The 24,222-nt window shown below is 32.4% G+C and overlaps 1 protein-coding gene across 5 annotated transcripts; it reads left to right on the forward strand.

The window, feature by feature from the left end:
• The first annotated feature begins 4,605 nt into the window (after nucleotides 1-4,605).
• LOC141721126 (70 kDa peptidyl-prolyl isomerase-like) lies at nucleotides 4,606-22,943 on the forward strand. Of its 5 annotated transcripts, none has more exons than XR_012574657.1 (13): nucleotides 4,606-5,086; nucleotides 5,322-5,396; nucleotides 6,091-6,348; nucleotides 6,468-6,548; nucleotides 6,671-6,751; nucleotides 8,716-8,910; nucleotides 9,439-9,528; nucleotides 10,316-10,491; nucleotides 20,630-20,752; nucleotides 20,843-20,989; nucleotides 21,766-21,862; nucleotides 22,003-22,102; nucleotides 22,616-22,664. XR_012574657.1 is itself a non-coding variant. In XM_074523884.1 (13 exons), exons 1-13 carry the CDS (start codon nucleotides 4,891-4,893, stop codon nucleotides 22,655-22,657), a joined length of 1,692 nt encoding a protein of 563 aa, XP_074379985.1. In that variant the 5' UTR covers nucleotides 4,613-4,890; the 3' UTR covers nucleotides 22,658-22,943. The 5 variants fall into 5 exon arrangements, 3 of the variants coding, with proteins under 3 accessions (XP_074379985.1, XP_074379987.1, XP_074379986.1); XM_074523884.1 differs by having other exon boundaries at nucleotides 4,613-5,086; nucleotides 21,735-21,862; nucleotides 22,616-22,943; XR_012574658.1 differs by lacking the exon at nucleotides 22,616-22,664 and having other exon boundaries at nucleotides 4,607-5,086; nucleotides 21,776-21,862.
• The last annotated feature ends 1,279 nt before the right edge of the window (nucleotides 22,944-24,222 follow it).

The raw sequence follows: 24,222 nt of genomic DNA on the forward strand, positions 1-24,222 counted from the left end.
CCAGACCGAAGTTATATTATGAACCGGACCGAATAGATCGAAATTTTTTTCAAAAATAAAATTACATTAAAAATTAAATCACAAATTATAATTTTTTTTGAAACAACAAATTATAAATTTTTAAAAATAATTAAAGTAATGTGACATGTAGAGTTCTAATACTCTATAAATATAAAATATATATTTTAAGATATATGTAAAATATATATAATACAAAATTATAGTATTTATGATTTGGTCTATTCGGTCCGGACCGAAATATTTGTGAAAAGAACCGAACCGAATTTTATTTCGGCCTATTCGGTCTGGACCGAATAGACCGAATTTTTGAAAAATTTAGCACCGAACCGAATTTGCACGGTTCGGTTCAGTTTTTCAGTTTCGGTTCGGTTTTGCCCAGCCCTACTCGTTTGTATATTACTTTTCATTTTTACATTTTCCGGTTTTATAACCGAAACCGATCCGATTATAACCGAACCGGTATTTTTTAAACCGAAATCGAAACCGAATCCGAACCGGCGGTTGCAGTTTTAAATTTTAGAAATCGAAAATATATGGTTGTGGTTCCGGTTTTATCCGAAAATCGAGACGAACCGACCCATACTCTCCTTTAGTAGTAACTAGTTTTCTCAATAGGACGGGTTTGAGGTATGGATCGTCATTCCCGTAGCCCGCCTCCCACAATTTTTTTCCTCAATACCCGTCCGATTTTTCCGTGGGGTTTATAAGATATCCACATCACCAATTTGCCCCCACCCTGCCCCATCACCCTATTTAATATTTGACCTTTTAAAAAAATCAATAAAAATTATATATTATAATATATTACACAATGTTAAAATAATTGCATAAATAATTTAAAACATACTATATAATATTTTAATTATATTTTGTATATTATTGAAATAAATAAATTATTATTTATTTTATACAATAAATATATTTTACTAAACAATATAAAATATTATATTATATTCGAGGCGAAGCAGGTTTCTCCGGCATGATTATATAAAAGTCATAGACTCCCCATATTTAAACCGAATAAAATTTTGATTACTGTCACCGTTCTCATTCCTCATTCAATCGGGGGCGAGGCCATTCCATCTAAGTCGGGTTGGGGCGGGTTCCACACTTAGACCCCCGATAAGCCAAGTAGTAACAGTCTACTGAAGCACTAGTTTTGATCAAAAATCCTTATAATCAACATGGGGAGGTCACGTAAGTGGTATATTGAACTTGTTCGTACAATATAATTATAAATAGTGTTCAAGTATAATATTGTTTTGGTTTATAATTACAACAACATAACTTATGATTGTATCTTATTAATAAAATAAAAGAATAATTGAATTACAGTTGAACAGAACATAAAAGATGAGAAGAAAAGAAATAGATGTGTAAAAAATAAGGAAAATTAAAAATTTTATTGATAGAAATGAAATATGACATGTATCTACCACCGTATAGTGGCGCATGTGTTGTCTGCGTTGGTTGTGAGCCCAAATTATGTTCAAACTAGTACGAATCATCAAGGAATTTTCTTCGTTATGATGAACAAAAAACATCTCCTGATTCATTTAGTCTATTGTCAGGAACATTTAACATGCGAGTAACAACATCACGTGATATTTCAGGAAGATAAAATCTTCGACTATGTTGTACTCACTCATGTATGGATACTTGAATGTTAATTTATAGCCGATGATACAAATTATTTTCCATCAAATCATACACAACATGCCTAATATCACCATAAGTGATACTCAACTTAATAAACAATATTTTTTGGAATTGATTGAGTATTTGATATTGTTCATTTCTCAAAAAAGCTCTCCACCCTAGAAAAATTTAACATTGATGTGCCTTTTCATTTTCTTAAATTACAAAAAAATATTAAATATTATTCGGTGCACATATAACAATGGCCTACACTACTGTTTATAAAACATTTGAACATGAATTACATCTTCGTAGCCAATCCTGTTGGCGCTTTGAACTGAAAACGAAAAAGGCCTATGTTCCGATAAAATTTTGATATGATTTTTTATGGACAATATTGAAGAGTCTGTGTGTGAGAGAAATGCACTCTATAAAAGAATACACAAATACAACTAGAAAATTCAACACAAATACAAGTAGAAATTCCTGTTGATGACTCATACTTGTTTGGACATAATTGGAGCTCACATTCCACGCAAACAACACATGAGCCAATAATGGTGCTATATAGAATTTGAAATATTTGAAGTGAAATCTCGTAGAGTTTGTGTAAAGTTTTGCTAGTTTTGGTACAAAATATCGCATAATTTGACTTGATTTTAAAAACAAATTCCGACAAGTTTTTGAAAATTCATCATTTTATAGAATCCCCTACATTAATTAAAATGGTAAATTAAAATAATATAAAATAATAATTATGTAAATTTTTCAAAGCATATAAGATAATGTATTCTAGTGGAGTTAGTTATAATGATTAATTATATTCTAAAAATAATATTTATTATTATTATTATTTTTATATGATAAAATAATTAAGAATTTAAGAAAAATCCTGGCAATGGAAGTGCATGATTGAATTTAAGATTTTTTTTACATAATCTTTATAATGTTTGTTATGGATTGTTTTACGTACTTCTAGTTAATGATCTTAATTATGCCTTTGTAGTTAAAAAAATTTCACTACTTTTCGCGTACTACAAGATTTTAAAAAATTGTTTTAACTATTAATTGAATATTACCAATTTTAAAGTTTTTAAATTAAGACGGATTATCTTAAGATTTTAAAGAAATTTTTATAATTCATTTTGAATATCTCCATAATTTAATGATTGATTTATAATTTGAATTAAATATACATGAATTTTCAAAATAAAAAAAAAACTTTAAAAATTTCAGTTGAAGATAAACTCCTTAAGCTCCGTTTGGAATTGGTAAACATTATTGTACTGTTAGAAAAAAATACAGGTAGAAAAATGTTGATTTAAAATCAAATAAGTATTTGATAATTTTTTCTAAAAAGGTACAAAATAAAGAATTTTTTTGGTATATTTTGAGGGATCACAGAAAATAAATGACCCAAAATACCTGGATTCAGAATTGAGACCTAACACGCATGTATCAAAATTGAGACCTAACACGCATGTATCACATACGTATCTAGAAATACCCGTTCTTATAATGTGCATCACAGTTAATCTTTCCTTTTATTTCTGTAAGCAAAAATTGAAAAAGTAAAAATAAATAAATTAAAACAAGATAATGTGTATCTTTTGTAAATATATTTTATTTAAGCCACACATATTTGATATGTGTGTCATGAGATGCACATTTAAAAAATGTGTATATTTTGTAAAACATGATACTTTTTTTTCGAGATATGTATCGTGTCGATATTTACCATGCACTCCGAATCTGGGTATTTTGAATCGTTGATACTGAAATATGGGTTTTCAAAAATGTGAATGAACACGCTTTCGTTAAAAACGTTCCTTTTGCCAAAACACTTCTTAAAAAAATTATTTTTGAAATTTATTGAACAATTTTTTTCAATAACTTTAAAAGTTATATCAAACGTGACTATAATTTTTGTTTCATTTCTTTTCAAATTTCCAATAACTTTAACATATTTAAAAAAAATATACATTTATTTTATATGCTAACTTGTTATAAAAAGTTTATCATGTAAATATTAGTTGTATATTGGATAAATGTTATTTATCACTCAAATATTTTAAGATTTGCTAAAAGATATTAATTTGAATAAATTCGAATAAATTATAGGGTGAAAAACCAAAATATCCACCATTTGGGGAGAAATATCCAAAATGCCAATTGGCGGTACTGTGCGCCCAAAATACCCGTTGAATACGCATGTGAAAAATGCGTACCCACCATTTCAAATTTTTACAAACAATACGCATGTTTAACATGCGCATTCATTTTTTGTATTTTAGTGAAGCGTATTCTTCTTAAATTAAAAAGTGAATACGCATGTGATCCATGCGTATTCTTTATTAAAATTTGAAAGGTTCACTACGCATCCCTAAGATACGAATTTCGTGGGTATTTTCGGCGGTCCGCGTGCATCTGGGCATTTTGGGCAGTTGAATGTGAAAAGTGGTGTATTTTGGGCATTCTTTCTAAATTATACTTGTAAGGATATTGTAAATTTATATAATAGAATAATAATAGTAAATTAGTACTACATTTTTGATTATCTATATAGTTTGAACAAATTAATTTATCTTATTTAGACAAGAAATAATGAAATAGAATAGAAAAATAAATCTTCAATACCTTTAAGAAAAGAAATCTAGAATATTTTTTTTGAAAAAGGAAAATAATTCAATAATAAAAAGGCATACATTATCTACATATATAATCGAAATTGAATAAACACATAATTAAATTTTCGTTGAATCCTTCTTATGCGACCAAACGATTTTTTAAAGAGATATGTAGATCTTGTAATCCTCCGATTGTTATTTTGAGAAATCAACCTTAGATGCATCACCATAAAAATCCTAATTACTCAATCAATACCATAAAAATTCTCAAGATCTGCAATTCTCAGACATGATTGAACAACAAAATAATAAAAAAAACCAAACTCTCACAATTAAAGAAAATAAAAACTTAATAAAAAAGCGAATAAAAAATAAAGGACTGAGGTTATTCACCGAAGAAAATCTAGAATATTGAAAAGTAAACTTAAAAATAAAATAATAGATATGGAATATTGAAAAGAAAACTTAAAAATAAAATAATAGATACCAAAAAGGTAAAACTGCAGAATAAATCACCTGATTTTCTCCCGGTGACACTGATAAATCCATAGCTCAATCCTCACACAGACATACAATACACATACGCTAACCGTACGGACTCACAATGGTGGTAATCAGAGAAAGCAACGCCTCGAACTTGATGAAGGAAGAGTACGATGAAGAACCAGGTGAAGTTGTCGAATCAGCACCTCCACTTAAAGTCGGTGAAGAGAGAATATTAGGTTCTTCTGCTATCAAAAAGAAGCTTCTCAAATCTGGCCGTGGCTTTGAATTACCTAATTTCGGCGATGAAGCAACAAGTCTCTCTCTCTCTCTCTCTCTCTCTCTCTCTCTCTCTCTCTCTCCCTCTCTCCCTCTCCCCCTCCTCCCTCTCTCCCCCTCCCCCTCCTCCCTCCCTCTCTCTCTCTCTCCCCCTCCCCTGCCTCTCTCTCTCTCTCTCTCTCTCTCTCCCTTTCCCTCCTTCCCCTGCCTCTCTCTCGCTCTGTTTTAATTAATCAGTTTCTGATATTCGTGTTGGTGTTGTTTTGGTTTTAGTTAAATTTGTTGGTTGTTTATTGGACGGAACTACGTTTGCTGAAGGTGATGATAATAATTTTAAGGTTGGCAGTGGTGAGTTTTCGACATTTTGTATTTAATTCTCTATTTGACTCGGTTTCAACATTAATTTGTATTTCTATTGGATTCTGATTGCGCGAGTTTATTGATAGTTGTATTTAATTGCAGATTTGTCCATACTAGCGTGATAGAGAATGTAGTCATATTTGTTTTATAGTGGATTGTTTCCATGTATATTTGTTTGTATGTGCCATATTGATAACTAACTAATTCTATTGGAGTGGATGATTGTGGAGTATATATGTAATTGAGTACTTGTAATTTATACAAATTATTATGAACGAGTAAGGACGAGTAGTGAATTTGATTCGGAATCGGGTAACTCTTTTTCATTTTCAGACATATATGTTTGTGCGTGTGTGATTGGTTGGTGTTGATTTTTGTGATTTAGACACATGTGAGGTCATGAAAGTAGATATTTTCTTTGGCATATTTGGTATAGTTTTATGAATTGTTGCGTTTGTATATTAAATTTCTGTAAAAGTGAGTGGTTTGAGACTGTTAAGCTGTATTCTTTTAAGAGTTGAGTTCTGTTTCTCATATGAATATAGTGCATCTGAATGTATATTAACTATCAAAGAAGGAAATAAAGAACAAACAAGTTTCAGTTTTATCTACATTCATCAATATTTGTTTGAAAAGAAAATATTGTGTATTACCTGCTATCTTCATATTTGTTTGTTTTAAGGAAAAATGGTTTCTGGCCTTGATCGTGGGATTGCAACCATGAAAGAAGGGGAAATATCATTATTTACATTGCCTCCTGAATTGGCTTATGGAGAAGCAGGCACAGATGGTGTTCCACCGAACTCTTATATTAAGTTTCAGGTCGAACTCATTTCATGGATAACAGTTATTGATGTCTGCAAGGACGGGGGTGTTATTAAGAGGGTTGTAGTGAAGGGGGAACAAACTGGAAAACCTTGTGATCTGGACGAAGTTCTAGGTATATTAGTCTTTTAATACGAGAAATATTTATCTTTAGAAAATGTTACCCCTTGAGTGCTGCAAACAGTTGAACTCTTTCAGCTAAAACAATAATTGACTAATACTCCTGGTGTGCAGTGAAGTATGTGGTTACACTGGCCGATGGTACTCTTCTTGCAAAAACTCCAGAAGAGGGGGTCGAGTTTTATGTTAATGATGGTGCGTAATTGTGATAATTGTTTTCTGGATTAATCTTTTAAAGAGCAGTGTATAACAGTAGACGTTAGTTTCCCATTTTTTTTAAGTTAGTTTCTGAAGGTCCATCTATATGCGTCCTGCAGGGCACTTATGTCCTGCATTAGCAAAAGCTATTAAGACCATGAACAGGGGAGAGATGGTCAATCTAGAAGTGAAACCTAAATGTAAGTTCAATAATTCATAACTATCTTGATTATCCATTCGTAATGCTTTAATCTAACTCCAACTTTACCGGACTTGAAGCTTCTCAAATTTAACTGCACACTGCATATTTAAATTCTTGATGTAATTTCATGTTGTGAAGATATGTAACTGATGCTACTTCGATTCGGTAATGTGCTATTGTGCCAATAAAAGTAGTTTGTGCATTACATATTTCTATCTAAGAGCAAGAGCTATTTGAGTTATGTTAGATGGGTTTATTCATGTTTATTCCTAATAAGTTATGTCTGTGCGTGTGTATTTTCTAAAATTATGATTGAGATTGAAGTGTTAGTAATTGAATATAATTATGCATGTTAGGACTAGCGATATTACATTGAAAGCCTTAGGACAATATAATTTATTTGATGCTTAAACTTGTATTATTGACTAATAAGCTGAAGTTATTTGTATTCGTATTGGTTTGGACGAGTATCAGTGTTATTCAAGGCTAGAGGCTACGCTGTCACCTTATTAGATTATGTTTCACGCTACAAAAAAATATGTGCACACATGTGTATTATTTAGGAAAACACGTAGCACTGTTTGTACCACAGACACAGTTACCATTAGTATAACTGTATGATAGTAATTATTAATTAAAAACTTTGAGTACCTATATACTGTCAAGCATGATGCTGCACAGACCATCAAAGATGAAAACACTCATGTACTGTTAGCTGATTGGCATCATGTATGGGTACAAATTAATGTGATTTTTAATTTTGGAATTTAATACACATTAACTTCATGTCAAGGCAATTAATTATAAATCAGTAACACACATAAAAGGGCAAATCTTTAGATATAAAGTTCAACCTTTTAAACATCCAAACGATTAATTGGCAAACAAATGTAGTAGACATGTATTATATATTATCTCATTCTATATCCATATTCAGTTTTTTAACTTTTACATTTATCTTCTTAATTTTATTTTCAGTATAGGTTACGAGTCATGGTTACTGATTGAGTTTTAAATCTGTAATTTTGGGTCAAAGATTGACAGATGTATCACATGAGTTATAATATCATGTGAACTCAGAATATGTTATTTATGTAGATCTTTTATGTAGGTTTTTTAAACTATTTGCACGGGCTTGATTGAGCGATCATTTTAACATTTTGCCTGATTGAGGACACACGGCAAATGCGAGTGACTTTTCAAAATCTCCGTGACTTGTCCAAGTGAGGAGTTGCAGGCTTGCAGCCTCACATCTCTAGATTAGTTACAATTTGGTAACATGAATATGCGTGTGTGTCTTTATGTATCTATATATTGATGTGTATATTTTGCACGATCAGGATCAAACTAGAACTTCAGTCAAAACTCAGAATTAGAAATTAAAACTTATCAGACTTGATGTCTGTTAACTTAGTAGCTTGTATTATTTTTTTGGCAGCAGAAGACAATAATTTTCTTCAGCAGTTAGGACAGCTTTTTTCAAATTATATTTATGTATATTTGTGTTCTGTTTATTTGTATTTATATGTTTTGGAAGCCAACTATTGCTTTTGAAGGTAAAAAAATGTGGCATTCATCGGAGTAACACAATGTTTTGTTAGTTGCTTAATATTTGAAAACTTATACGTAATTGTTATTAATGGTTACAATGGCAGTTAGTCGGGGTAGACAGGGTTTTCGTAAAACTCAATCCTAAATGTTTTTGGGTTTTAAATATGATGTTCAAGGATAAATCCAAATCCATTGGATTTTAAATTTGATTATCTATTAATCAAATCAGAAAGAATTGGATATAGTCTACTTCACGATTATGTTAATCATATTTATAACAAAATTGATGTCATAAATAATTAAGTTGAATAAATTGGTTTTGATATATATATAAATGTGTGTGTGTGTATATATATTTGTTCATATATATTGCAAGGTTTCAGTGATCTTACATCTTACATTTGGTTGCAGATGCTTATCAAGGAGGGAATTTAAATCATGATCATAATTCTCATGTAATCCCACAAAATTCTGTGCTTAGCATAGATCTGGAGCTGCTATCATTTAAGCCTGTGATTGGTGTAACTAATGATTTCAAGGTTATGAAAAAGATACTGAAAGAGGGGCATGGTTCACTTACAGCAGATGAAGGTGCTGTTGTTACTGGTAAGAAAAATGGAAAAATCATTGAAATAATTGAAATAGCATGTTGATAAAGCTTATATATAACCCATTTAAGAAAACTTGTTATGATCTAATCCTATGTTACTCGGACTCTTCATTTTACCTTCGAGTACCCGTGTCGGACACTCGACACTTGGACATGGACACTCAGACTCGGACACTTATTTCAGGCCAAAAACATGTATATTTTTCAAAATGTTTCCGAGTCCGATACTTGGACACGTGTCCATGTCGGACATTTCTAGCCGAGTCCGAGTAACATAGATCTAATCCTTACTTTATCAACTGCTTTTCTTGTGCTTGATATTTCATTTTTACAAAGACTGAGTAAGATTATTAAGATGAAGAGGTATACAAATTTTTGGAACTGTTATGCACTGACTACAGAAATTTTCTAAAATATAGAAAATTAAATTTGTTTAGAAAGTAAACCATGATATTTTGTTTAGAATACCTTTTATTCTCATCCATATGATTTGTTGTTTTTGTGATTTCTGAAACCTTTTGCAGTCAGGTATAAAGCAATGCTAAAAGATGGCAGCATCTTTGAAAAAAAAGGCTACGACGGAGAGGACATGCTTAAGTTCGTTACCGGTGAAGGTAAAACTACTTTAGCTTAAACTTTGTCTATATTTGGTTTAGAATATCCATAAAATACCAAGAAAGGGTTGGTGCAGTGGTCGAGGTCTTGGTTTCTCTAAGAGAGGTCAACGGTTTGACTCCTGGCGTGTGCGTGAGTTTAACTATAAAAAAATCCATAAAATAGACAGTCATACCTTTGCACAAGAGCGGGTTATATTCAGTGCCAATAAATGGGGATAAAAATGACATAATGTTAAAAAAAAGCTTTCTAGGCGTGCAACACCATTTGGTCATTACTTGTTTGTAGCAACCTTGACACAAATCTCGAGCCTAGGTCGGAAATCTGGGTCAAATTTGAAAAATGAATCCTTAATAAACCCACTACATTACCCAAATGCAATAAAGCTAAATTTCACAACCCCACCACAATTTATCAACTTCCATTTCATTCTTACCTTATTTCAACTTCAATTTCATGAATGAAAGGAAGACTATGTGATATCTAAATGTTTCTTGTTACAAGTACGACTCCACGGTTTTTCTGCGTTATGACAATCTGATCATTAAAGTTTTGCAAGCATGATAGCCTGGTAACGCATGATAGCGCTTCTTCATATGTTTGTTAACTATTTATGTATCTCAGTAAAAAGCAGAATCCCTCTCAATGTTTTTTGCAGACACTCACTGAAAAATGGACATGAAAATTAAATTAAACTTTAAGGACTCTATCCATTATCCTAATAGCATGCCATTTTTGAGGTCAAACTAATCAAAAGTAACCATGATTTTTTTTACCTGTTTGCAGAACAAGTGATTTCTGGCTTGGACCATGCGGTAATGACAATGAAAATTGGTGAACATGCAGTAATAACTGTAGACCCTCTGTATGGATTTGGAAATGTTGAAGTAAAGAGGGATCTTGCTACTGTTCCTTCCTCTTCTACTCTGTCCTATGAAGTTGAAATACTCGACTTCGTAAAGGTAAGTTTCAAAAAGTTGAAAAGGCATTTTTAATAAAGTGATTGTAGCTCGAGCATGATATGATTATGCAATACAGTGAAGCAATAGTAAGACCCAGATTAGACCAGATTAGGATTATTATCTTCAGGAATTTATTGGAACTCTGGATGAATACTGTTGTCACATATATCGTCTTCTTTTAAATTTTGTCAATGGTTATGGCCATTTTAAGCCTGAAACAGTTTGATGAACTTATGACCTGCAAATAAGATAATTTATTATCATAGCTGAAACATTTTTAAATTGTCTTCTATCTATGTTTTATTGGATACAGGTGCAAAAATGTTGTAAATATAGTTGTGCAATATAACGTCATTAGTGGTTGAAGTTCAGGTACAGGTAGATCAAGGATTGGGTCCGGCATTATAAAAATTCTAGGCATGACTAGCCAGTGAAAAGGTCATTTGGTACCGATATCCTATGTGCAGTACTAGGAGATCTACTCTTATGGCCATAGATAATTAGGCTGCGTAATCTCTCTTTTAAAATGGAAGTTTGATGCTGAAGTTTATTAATTCTGAATTAATACAATCAAATTATGAGGCGAGTTTCAATTATGATTAAATACCACAAAGTAGTTGATGTCTTTGTAACCTAAAAACCTTGATGTACAATATATCCGTAGTTCCTACAGGTTGTTAGCTTAAAATCTAGTCAGTCAAGATGTTAATGATTAGTTGGAGCCTTGGAGGATTAGGCAGACTACCTAGACCTCGTACATCTTGGTTTATATGACAAGGTCACATAATTAAAGCTGATCATCTGATAATATGATCCATTATTGATGTGCGAGGAATTCGAATGAGCCCACAATGCTGTTGACATATCAAAGAAAGAAGGGTCAAAACAAAATAGTCCTCGCAGAGGCTAAGAAATGAAATGAAAGTTTAACTGGAGGGTAAAAGGGTAAAAAACGAGTAAAGGGGTATAAGTAAAATGCGATAAGAGCTATTACAGGATATCGAATACCTAAATCTGAGTGTTATTTGTTAGGAGGCTTCCTTATCTTTAATTGGGAAACCCATTCTTAAATTTTATGGAGTTTATTTCCATCTTTTCAATATTGTCAAATTGTGGAAGTTACTTCAGTAAAAATTGGTGTCGGAGCAATCGATTTATGAGACCTTGGACTGCAAATTAACGAGGGAGTTGTTGGAAGATAAGTTGCTATCAATTCCTGTCACAGTACATGCTGCGGTCGTCACAGAGAAAGTGTCAGCGCCGATTAAAGGTGCAATGGAGTTCGATCAACAGATTTGTTAATAACCTTAAAGAGATTTTGAGAGACCAGAAATTCAATTAGTTGAAACAATGAGAAAATTGGTAGGAAGGATATGTATGTCACGAGAATAACAGGAGGCCATGATATCCATAATAAAGGAGGACCAATTTAAGCTTCAGACGAAAGGTTTCTCAAGGACCTCTTGTCACAAAACAAAGCCACAATGCAGCAAATGTATCCCCTAACTTTACACGCCTGTCAATAGGTGATAATTTGGGAGAAAAGGGAATAGGGTAGAGCAGTCTAGTTGATAATTTGGGAGAAAAAGGAATGGGGTGGAGTAGTTAGTCCGGTAGGAGTGTATTGGTCGGGAAAGGCAATCATGGCGGATGAAGGTCTGAAGAAAGTCCAAATTGAGGAATTATAACTTATGATGAGTTACCAGGGAGGCGGTGGTGGATTGAATCAGAGGTTTAAAAAAGGGATATGCCTTTGTTTGGTTGGACTAATCCCGATGGTTGGTTCCTGAGAGCTGAAAGTTATCATCAATTTTATTGTTCGAGTGAAGAAGAAAAGGTTGAGGATGCAATAGTGGCATTGGAAGGCCTACATTACTGTGGTTTCAGTGGGAAAATAGATGCGAGCAATTGAAAACTGAGATGAAATGAAAGTTATGATTCAGAGGCAATTCAGGTTCACGGCTGGAACCTAGGGCTGAGCATTCGGTCGGTTCGGTCCAAAACCGGACTGAACCGAATAGACCGAAAAAGCGAAAAACCGAATAGTCATTTTTTTTTGGACCGAACCGGACCGAAGTTATATTATGGACCGGACCGAATCGAAATAATTCGGTTCGGTCCGGTTTTGGACCAAATAGACCGAAATTTTCTTCAAAAAGAAAAGTGCATTAAAAATTAAATCATAAATTATAAAATTTAAAATATAATTAAAGTATTGTGCTACGTAGAGTTCTAATAGTCTATGAATATAATTAAAAATTAAAAATTATGATTATAATTTTTAAGAAATATGTAAAATGTATATAATATGAAATTATAGCATTTATTATTTGGTCTATTCGGTCCGGACCGAAATATTTGTTAAAAGAACCGAACCGAACCGAATTTTATTTCGGTCTATTCGGTCCGGACTGAATAGACCGAATTTCTGAAAGAATTAGGACCGAACCGAACCGAATTAGCACGGTTTGGTTCGGTTTTTCGGTTTGGTTTGGTTTTGCTCATCCCTACTGGAACCTTGTAAGAATAGTGGTTGGCGCACAAGCAGAGTAGAAGTGTGAGGGCATGTTCATTGAGTTGCTTGCCTCGTCAGAGAGAATTTTGAAAGAAGTTGTTAAGGGTCTATTTTTAATGGATCGAAAGAAGAAATTAAGTGTGAAGTCTGTTTGATTTAGGTCGCAAAAACCTGGACAACGCTATAGACTTAGCACTAATGGTGGAAGGCAAGCTCTGTGTGGGGACAATAGAAAATTTGGGAACATACCCGACACAAGCTTGAGTAATTGTGGATTTTATTACCAGTATAATTCTACATCATCATTAAAAGAAATCCAATCAAACCTTTCCACATGTTTGATTTTACCGTGTACCTTTTAATCTACAGTGACCTCTCCTAATTACAACAAAAGTGGTATGCAAACAACCAGGCTAGAATGCGGAGAAATAAGGCGGCTTAATGAGAAGGTTTTACAAAACAAAAGATAAAAAGGTTTGTGCTATAAAAAACTAGCTAAGTGTGTTATTAATGTGTGAAGAGACAGGGATGAGCCCGAATTCAGCCATACGAGTGGGTCATCGGAGTAACTGCCAGAGCCTAGAGATATATTCACATTTTGAACAACCTGAAATTTGTTTAAATTCAACATTAGAAATGGTGGGATGTATTGGGGGGGCATGAGTTTGTGCTGATGGTAAATCCGACAAGTAATTTTATTTCAAAGGAGGCGGTTGAGAAATTTAAAATTTCCATTATATTGTCCATGGAGTTTGGGTGTCTCTCGTGATAGGGGAGGCAGTACAATGCGAAGGTGGGTCTAGAGCAGTTGGTGGAGAATTATTTACCTCTGTGTTCAGGAAATTCTGATGTCACTCTCAGCATCCAATGGTTGGAGAAATTGAGAACAAAGATGACAAATTGGGAAACAAAAAAATGACTTTACATGGTGATCCGTCATTAGGATAAAGTGGAATTTCTTGAAAGCGATCATTTGTAATTTACGAGAAGAGAGATATGGTTTTTAATGGAGTTTATTTTTGTACAAACACCACAGGAGGTGATAAATCAAATTGATTTGGGTTGTGCAATCTTTGAATTTTTAGTGTTGCTGCTAAATGAGATATGGGTTTTAGTGGATTCATGATGAACTTACTATTTATCGTGATGTGTTAATATCAAAAGAGTGTGATAGGTTTGATTATCTGCAAATTAAAGCATCTTGTTAGAATACAAATACAAGATCCTGAAAAGGGCCTTCATCTAACATCTAAGGTTTTAGATGAACTGGTTACTTAATAAGGTACCAGAGCTCATGATAGTAGAGGATTCTGGTTTGACTCTTAGCCACACCTCCAACATTCTCTCAATTTATTATGGACACGAATGAAAAATAAATGTCCTAAATATGTGATCCACTCTTTGACACATAAATGAGCTCTCAAGTGAGGGGGAGTAAGATGACACCCATGATCCACTCTTCGACCCATAAATGGGCTCCCGAGTGTGGAAGAGTGTTAGAATACTAGTATAAGATTCCGGAAAGACACAGATTATACACTAACAAGAACTTTAGGAGTCAGGCATGAAAGAAAAGAGAATGGAAGAAAAGAGATAGGTATATATATATAAGTATACGTATTTATAAAGAGAGTTGTATAGGAATTTGGCATTGGGCATTATATGTCAAGAAAATGTGATAAGATCTAAATATTGAATGCATCTCTTATTAAAGAATTCAAAATTTTGAACGATTGACATCATAAACTTTTTATTCAAAAGGATGAGGAAAAGATGAGTTTTACGGTAGCTCTAATTTAGCTAAAAATTCACTGACACTATAGTAAATGTATCTTCTATTTCTATACAATTTCAAGTCGGCGACTACTAAATTCGTGATAAAATGATTACTTAAATAATTTAGTTAGACGTTTACTCCGGCAAACATTCTTTATCGAGCACACTCATGATTAGATAGAAATAAGGTGCATTAAGATGTCGTTTGCGATTAACAAACGCCTTTTATACGTAAGAGGTGAAAAAGGATAAGCATATTTGTAAGGCTGGAGCCAACTAAATGGTTAGTAATTTATCTCTCTGATGATTGTTGTTGGTAATAATTTTTTTTAGTGATTAATGTACTTACAATCACACATCTCTGATTGGCCTTGATTGGATTGCAAATTTGGGGCTTCTGGGGGACAAGGATTTGGCCCATTAAAGGAGGTTTTTTGGATAAATTTACAGGGGTAATTCTTCCATACATTAAAGTGATGTCAATAAAGAATATAAATCGCAACAATAATCAGCTTAATCACAATTCTAATCCCTTATCTTAATTTTATAAATTTAAGAAAGTAATTAACTTCCCAACCCAACTTTACTAACATAAACTCTTATTGATGATTAATAGTGATTATATCCTAAAGTGAAGATTCATGAAATATTCTATTGATTGGTTTGTCCAGACTCTACATCAATGCAGAAACAAGTAGGAGTTTTGACTTTACATTTTCTTTTTGTAACCCTGGAGTGAACCATATTGAGGGATGGGGGAGGAGGTGTGCCACCACCGCAACCCCGTGCCATCACCGCAACCCCCGTCACTCTGACATAATAAATATTATTATATAAAATGATTTCCTTAAATAATTTTGCCCATGCTTTGTCTATGAGGATATTTATAACAAGCTAGTGCAAACTAGTGCGTCTTGTCGAGTAAACCACATTATGTAACCAAATTACACAACTGGTTTGTTATTTATTTTCTTCTTGTTATTGCTTGGTTCAGCTATATATACTTACTCCAGTCTTTGAACTCCTCTTCATGAATTAGGAGTTAAATTTCTTTCCGGGTCTTAAGGTCCAAAATGTTTCTTCCTATATATAGCTAGTTCCATGCAAGATTTAAAACAACTAGAAGTTCTTATATGTTAAAGAAACATCAGCACCTTGATATAATTTTAATTTTAATTTTAATTGCAAAAGTATTATTTTCTTCAAGATCAAAATTCCTTATTCGTGAAACATTATATTTTGTCAAATGAACTTGAGACTTTATTTTTGAAACATAATATTCCACGGTATTTCTATGTTTAATGAAGTTGGGACTTGATAGATTAGTCCTTACTAATAAAAAATCACCTTATCAATTTTCAAAATCTTTCAAGTATTTAATACACTACTTGTGAATGAGAAAAGCTGATATTTTAAACAAGACCCAACTCTCTAAAAAGCAATTATATTGAAACTGTGGGAGTATAATATATAATCTAATTAAGCCTTTCTCACAACACATCGAGATTGTAGGAGAGTTTGAGTTTGTTGCATAAGAAATAATATTGCGACTTCGAGTCATGAAGTCACGTATTCTAGTTCAGTATATGCAATGTATCAACATGGATATGTGTCTAATCGTACATAATAAATTTAGTAGAAATTTGGAAATACATGTATTAGTTGCAACTCTTGGACTTTATATTGTATTAAATTAAATTATTTTGTGCTCTTCATAGCTTGCTTTAAATCTAGAGTAGAAGGGTCAATTGGGTTTCGATATTGATACTTTATATCCAACTAAAAAGAGTATATTAAGCATAGACACAAATGCATATATATATATATATTTGAACATTAATGATAAGTTTATTGATAGTATATATACAATCTTATCTTATAAAGTTATACTATGTAAAACACATGTGCACCTTATGATAATTATATTGTCAACTGTTAGTTACCTCATCCCGCTAGGCTAAACAACGAAGATTAGATACTTCACATTAGAGATCAATCATATTATTTCTATGCTGCTCGGACATTCATCGAAAGAGTTTCCTGTTGCCACTTTGGATTAACTTATTGAAGATCAAGTTGTGATAATTTGATAATTTTTTTATGCTTTTGCTGCTTTGAGTTAATTCTATTATAATCTCTATATGCTTCTATTCTCCAGAATGACATATGTAGAATTTACTTCGAGTCCAAGGTTTTCTTTCTGAATTTGCAATTAAAAATAGTGGAAATTTATGATCATGATTTGAAGTTATTTTAGTTTCCATGTTAATTTTTCCGAATAAATAAGCAAGTTCAAATGTTATTAACTATATGTAATGTAATGTAGGATAAGGTTAGGGAAAGGGTAAAACGGGAAAAATATATAAAAAACCTAGCCTCGCATAGAATCGGTAAAAAACACCGTCAATCCGCGGTTTCAAATTATATAATCATCTCTATCCGACACAGAAGATTACAATAGTTTATATAAACTCTTAAAATTTGGTGAACAAGTAAAATCATAATTAAAAGGAAAAAAATTCTTATCTATTAATTATCAAGTACATATATCTAATAACTAGTTTCAAGAATACTCCTCAATAGATAATATAATTATTAATTACTAAACATACTTATATCATATACAGAATAACATACCTATATATATATCTATATAATAATTTAAAAAATAAAAAGAGTTAAATGCACTTTGCACCCTCAAACAAAGTTGAAAAAACAATTTTGTATTAGAAATTCACCTCTCAACAGTATGCACCCTTTTGACGATTATAATTAAAATATTAAGGGGTAAAACAGGAACTTCATTTTAAAATATAAATAAATTTTTAGTTAGAATTCCCAAACTAAGTTAAAACATTCATAAAAATGAATTCTTTTACCGCAAATATTAATATTAATTAAAATATTTTCATTAAATGCACATTAAAGTAATAGTTACGTCAAAGAACTAAAAATAAAACAATTATATTTAAATTAAATATATAATTAAATAAATGTAAAAATTTATTTAGAATTAATTTTAGGGGTTATATAATTTCGGCATTAATAATATAAACTAAAATTCAAAACTCAACTAAATAGTACTATTTGAAAATTTTAAAGTTATTATTTTATTGCTATAATAATAAAATGCAATTTTTAATATAATCGGGAAAATAAGAAATTTAAATTAGTTAACTTTTTACTGAAATTCTCATTTTACCCCTTACCATTTTTATTATAACTGTTGAAGGGGTGTTTCCTGAATTGACCCGTTGAAGTAGAGGGGTGCAAACTGAGTCCTTAAGAGTCCTCAATACTCTTGGTACACATTTGTTTTTGAAACAAAGTAAGAGGGTGCAAACTGCAATAGAAAATAGATAACATGTTTATACCTTGTTTCACATCATTATTATCCTCTCTTTTTAAAAAGACTCGATCAGAGTTTTATAGTGAAGAAGAATTCACAATCGTCAAACAAGACTCCATATGAGTTTGACACTAATTTATGGAAGCCTCTGTGATATATCATCACGTTTGACTTCATAAAACCATTTTGGAATAACAAAATCGATATATTGACCAAATCCACTTTAGCTTGAATTTCTTTGCCACAAACAAACTCATCATTCCCCATGCCCCATTTGTGGCTTAGGTTTGAGATTCTTTAGGACTTCCACAAGCTCCAAATTTAACTTCAAAGTTGTGCTTTTTGTTAATGCCTTGGAAACAATAAAATCACAAGTTTGCTGCATTTTTTCCAATCTTGCATTTATGTTTATGATAACTTCAAAATATGCTCTAGTAGTCTACTAATGATCTTTCATGCTCGTACTTGAGATGTTTAACTAAATCATCGTAGAATTGTCATTTACGTATGATAGCCTATAATCCTAGGTAGATGGATGAAGCAATGGAAGCATATTAAATATAGTTTGACGATGTATCTTAGCACAAGATACCTCCAAATCAATTGTTTCGGGTGTTTTTTGTGATAACATTGTTTTTCATAAGAAAATAAAGGTGTATAATGATGTTCATAATAATTATAGGGTTTTGAATGGACAGTGCACTGTTGGAAGACAGCTATTTGTGGCTGCTGACGGCTTTTGACGATTGGTTGTGGCGGTTGAAGGGGGCTGCTGGATGTTGGTGGTTGTTAGATGATGGTTGTGGCAAGAGTTTATGGTGTTTGGTAGAGGAACATTGGCTTTGATGCCACTTTGATTCAGCACAAGGTTAGGGAATGGGTAAAACATGGTATAAAAACAGATCTCGCAGAGTCTCGGTTAGAAAAACAAATCCACAGATTTAATATATCTAATTATCTTTATTCCAATACAAAAGATTATAATAATTTATATCTACTACTATATATTTGATTATCTTAATTTTGCTATTTTCTAAAATACTCCTAAATGAATAAGATAACTACTAATTGCTAAACATACTTGTATTCAATTATGAGAATATAAAATGAAAAACAAATAATATGTTCATCACTTGTTCCTCATCAATATGTCAAAGTTGAAGTTTCTTTCGATATATCTTGCATATTATGAATTTATTGGAAGAAATTCTAACTATATCGGGCTTACCTTATATTTATTTCTGCATCTAGGATAGTATATGTATGTTATATTTATACTTTTGATGGAAATAATAATTATTGTATAAATTTGAGTTCTATCAAACCCTAGCTTTCTTGGTTTTTTTGTGGATTATAGAAACTTACTTGTGATTCAAAATGTTATAGGATTTCTCATGTAAGAGACATTTGGTCAATAAAACTCGCTGCTCACATGACATATTCCAGATTTGCTCAACTTTCTACTCAGTTTTCGACTCCTTTATCAATTTCTTATAGTATGCAACGTTGTGTTTTTCATAATTTGAATCTACTCATTTTGGTTATTGAGCAATTATTTTGCATTTTACAAGATTAGCATATCATAATAGCAATGGCCATGAATCCCTTTTCTATTTTGTCTATTCATTTTATTGCAAGGACCAACAGTCCAACCTTGAGTAAATGTTGTCGCGATATGCATGTTTTTAACAGTAAGTAGGAAATTTGACTTGCTATAATCTTTATCATCAAAAGTGTCAAAAAATTAGACCTAAAATCTCTCGTAAAAGTATGTCGTTGCCATACACATTTAAAAGAGCGTGCATGTAATGCACTTGTTAATCATACAGACTTAATATCGACCTCCACTATTTGCAAAGATACATGATAGTAACAACTCAAAGTTAAATTCCTTCTAAGAGGTTTATGAGGTATATTAATGGCCAATGGGCATTGTGATATTTTTATAAGTGTTTCCAACTATGTGACTCGGACTCGGCTAGAAATGTCCGACATGGACACGTGTCCAAGTATCGGACTCGGAAACATTTTGAAAAATATACATGTTTTTGGCCTGAAATAAGTGTCCGAGTCTGAGTGTCCATGTCCAAGTGTCGAGTGTCCAACACGGGTACTCGAAGGTAAAATGAAGAGTCCGAGTAACATAGGTTTCCAATGTGGGAGTGTCAATTTACTTCTTTCTCTTTATTTTTTCTTTTTGCCAAAAAGGCTCAAGTAATTTCATCATCCACAAACAAATACATTAAAACATATGACGATAATAGAGTAAGTAAATTCCTGGTAAATAGTTACTATGGTTTGGCAACCTTAGTTATGGGTAAATTTAGTCCATATCACATTTACCGGGGGATACATTTTATTATTTGAAATTTCTTCTTGTTTGTGTACTTGTCAAGTAAAGTTTATAATTGCCTTGGAATGTACTAAAATTGTTTGTAAGCTACACCTATTTTTTTTACTTTATATGTCTTTTATCCAATTTTTCTTTTTTTAAAAAGGAAAAAGAACCATGGGAGATGATTGGCAGTGAACGAGTTCAGGCGGCTGAAAGGAAGAAAGATGAAGGGAATGTACTGTTTAAAAATGGAAAGTATCAAAGAGCTTTGAAAAAATATGACAAGGTTCCTTTTACTGATTCTTTTACACTACTCGAGTTTCATGTGGTTGTTTCTGGATGAACTTGCGATTGTGGATAATCTGACACTTTCCAGGCTGCAACATATGTCGGCGAAGATGGAAGCTATGAAGATGACAATCAAAAGCTTGTCAGATCTTTAAGAGTGTCGTGTTGGTTGAATAATGCAGCTTGTTGCCTTCGACTGAACAATTTCCAGGCAGCTATCGAGCTGTGCTCAAAGGTATAGATGATGTCTGTGTGTGTGTCTTGGCATATCTTTAGTTGAAATTATTAGTTGAACATGAATTTGTTTGCACAGTACATGAATTATTCATGCTGTCTTTGTTAGAGTATGAACTAGTATAGTTCCGGTGGATCATCCATCATCAACCTCTGTGTTGATTGAGAGAAACTAAATCAGTCCTTAAAACAATGGTACTGAAAGATGCTGTTATCCTTTGACCTAAACAAATTGCCAACCAAACATCATGTGACCAGTCTCATTCCAAATTTCGGCCTTTCCACCAGACTTCCTGAAACTTCCATCTAACTCCTGAATCTCTGACGTTATGTTCCCGGATCTAAGAAAGAAAAGAAAAGAAAATTACTAATTTTCCTCTCTCCCAATCATCCCAAAAGTGGAAGAAAATTTTGGAAACAAATATACAGGAAACTTCTTTCCAAATCTTCAGATTTCTTTTCTTTTAAAAATATTATTCAGGAACAAGTTGAAGAATTTAATTCTTTTTACTTTTCTTTTCTCTCCAAAAAATGTTTCTGGAACACATTGTGTAGTTTGCAAATTAGTCCCTTACTGCAGAAAATGAATAATGTTGTCAATGTTAATGATTGCCTTTATGCCTATATGAGAATAAAGAGTACAACTACAAAACATTAAGGAGGATAATGCTGCTGCAATCTAAAGTATAGGGGCATTGAACATTGTAGTTCAACTTTTTTCTATATTCATTTGTGCCAATTTACAGGTCCTTGATATTGAGTTCTACAATGTGAAAGCTTTGTACAGGCGATCACAAGCTTATATTGAAACTGCCGATTACCACTTGGCTGAAGCAGACATCAAGAAGGCCTTGGAGGCTGATCCGGGGAATAGGTATGTATTTTAGTGAATTGGTGATCGGTAAAAACTTATTTGAGAAGTTAAGGTCACCCCTAGAGTCACTGTAGCTATGCTCTTTTCTGGGATAGCGTTTTTTGTAGATCATACAAATAGTCATTACTATGTTTTTTTAGAGAGGTGAAGGCCGCTAAGAATAAACTGAAACAACTTCAAGCTGAGAGCAAAAAGAGAGATGCAAAGCTCTACTCAAACATGTTTTCAGAAATGACAAAGGTGAGTCTCAATGTTACTCAAGTTTACCTATGCTATAACATGAGCCGTCATTCTGCCTACACTCCATTTATCGAATTGTAGATGGCTAGATGCTAATGCAAGTCGCCATACCCTTTAAAATATGCTGTTGTCATCTTGTAGGGTTGTAGCAGGTCATTTTTGTCTGTCTGATTGTAATCACAGCGCTGTTGTGCTATTTTTGTTTTCTAGAGGTTGCTCATGAAAATTTTATAAATAAATTAATCTTATTTAATGCGGTGTTTGTTTTCATCATTATATGGTTGGACTGATGTTTATGCCATGAAGAAAGTTCGTATCTAGCTAACATTCAAGATAAAACTGATTGTTTACTGCTGTAGGACTGAATAGAGTGTGGCCATGTTTTAGTACTTTATTAAAATTTTCATAAATGTTGTGTTATGTTGATTTGTCTTTGATATGAACTACAAAAATAGAAGTTGCAGCACCCTTGTCCATTCATTTTCTGATCTAATCAGTTCTTTTGTTTTTCAGAGATTAAAACTTGAGAATGTGGAGGAAAGAGAAATGGAGTAACCATGACACTAGAAAATGGAAAAGGTTGGTGGAAGTTGTGGTTCTCTCGACAACGAAATGATAGTTCTATAAATCAGAAGTTTCGTATCAGCTATGTAAGAGTGCAAATTTCTTACTAACTTGTATTATTATTTGAAAATGTATAATATGGTACTGGTGTAAATGGTACAATGGACTATGATTTTTTTTTCGTTTCCGTGGTCATTATTCAATAACTACGGTCTACGGTAGTGAGTAGATGGATAGTAACCTACGTTTTATTTACGTATTGGAATTTATTAGTATATTGATATTTTTAAAATTCATGATTATAAAATTAAGCTAAACGAGACGAGCCAATCTGAATGAGTTCGAGTTAATCATTTACCAAATTCAAACTATTTGAGTGTGAAGTTCTTTGTGATTTACTTGTCAAAAACATTTTCATATTCAAAGTTTAGTGAGCTTCTTAAACGAAAGGTTGTGTACATTTGCGACATCTTTACGTAATGTAAAAATAAATTGGTCAAGAGCAAGTCAACATTTCTTGAAATTATATAAATTATATGGCTTCAACTTATTTAAGATATTCGTAAATTATATATTATATGAAAAATTTTGGTCAAAATCTGGTTACTTACTCGTAAGAAAATCAAATATGAATGTGAACTTGAACAATTAAAACTATTCTTAAATGGATCCCTAACATCAGCTTCTGCCAGATTACTTAAATTTTTAACTAGGAAATCCATAAAACTAATTTAATGGATATTAAATTTGGTCATTTGTACGAGGTCCCGATCGTTAATATGTTAAGAGAAATACGAGAGTTAAAATCTTTCTCAAATATTGAGTTGTCTTGGTATGATTGGTTGTTAACTTATTAATGAAATTAACCCTTTATGCATCAATATGAGTCTCACAAATCAAATCAAAGAACATCACATATTAGTTGGAAATTTTTTAGGATCATTTTGGAGTAGGTAGCATTCCTGATCTAGTCAACATGTTTTAGTAGGTAAATTTAACAACAAAAGTACATTTTTGGGACCATTTTCTGGGTATGTATCATTGCTCGCTAATTCAACATGTTTTAGTGGAAAATCTGGCAACAAAGTAGTTGTAAAATTAAGGGTCACCTGCATACGCTAGGTCATGCTACTGTGACCCTTATTAATTTCGTTGACGCATGTTCTAGCTGTTGTATATCAGTGCGTCTCAATTTGGATCTACGTTTTACAAGCTACCTTGTCATAAATCCTGCTAGTATATCATGATTACTACATTATCATTTTAACAAAATGATGGTGCATATTTTGAGATGGATATACAAGTTACAACCTTCCGAAGAACACATCATTGAGGTTCCTGCAGGCATCGGGTTAGAATGCTACTCCTTGCCGGTCCAAGAGGTTTTATCATAGTGAGATACAAGGAGCTGCGATTTCAATTTAAATGACTCGGGAAATTTACTTTCGTCCCTGGAGGCTTATTCATGATACTGAGGAGCTTGAAGGCTTCCAAATGTTTCTTTTCTCAACATTTGGTTACTTGTTTACATTGTTATGGCCCTTGAGGCATAATCA

The sequence above is a fragment of the Apium graveolens genome, chromosome 4 (genome assembly GCF_009905375.1).
Source record: "Apium graveolens cultivar Ventura chromosome 4, ASM990537v1, whole genome shotgun sequence".
Classification (NCBI taxonomy): domain Eukaryota; kingdom Viridiplantae; phylum Streptophyta; class Magnoliopsida; order Apiales; family Apiaceae; genus Apium; species Apium graveolens.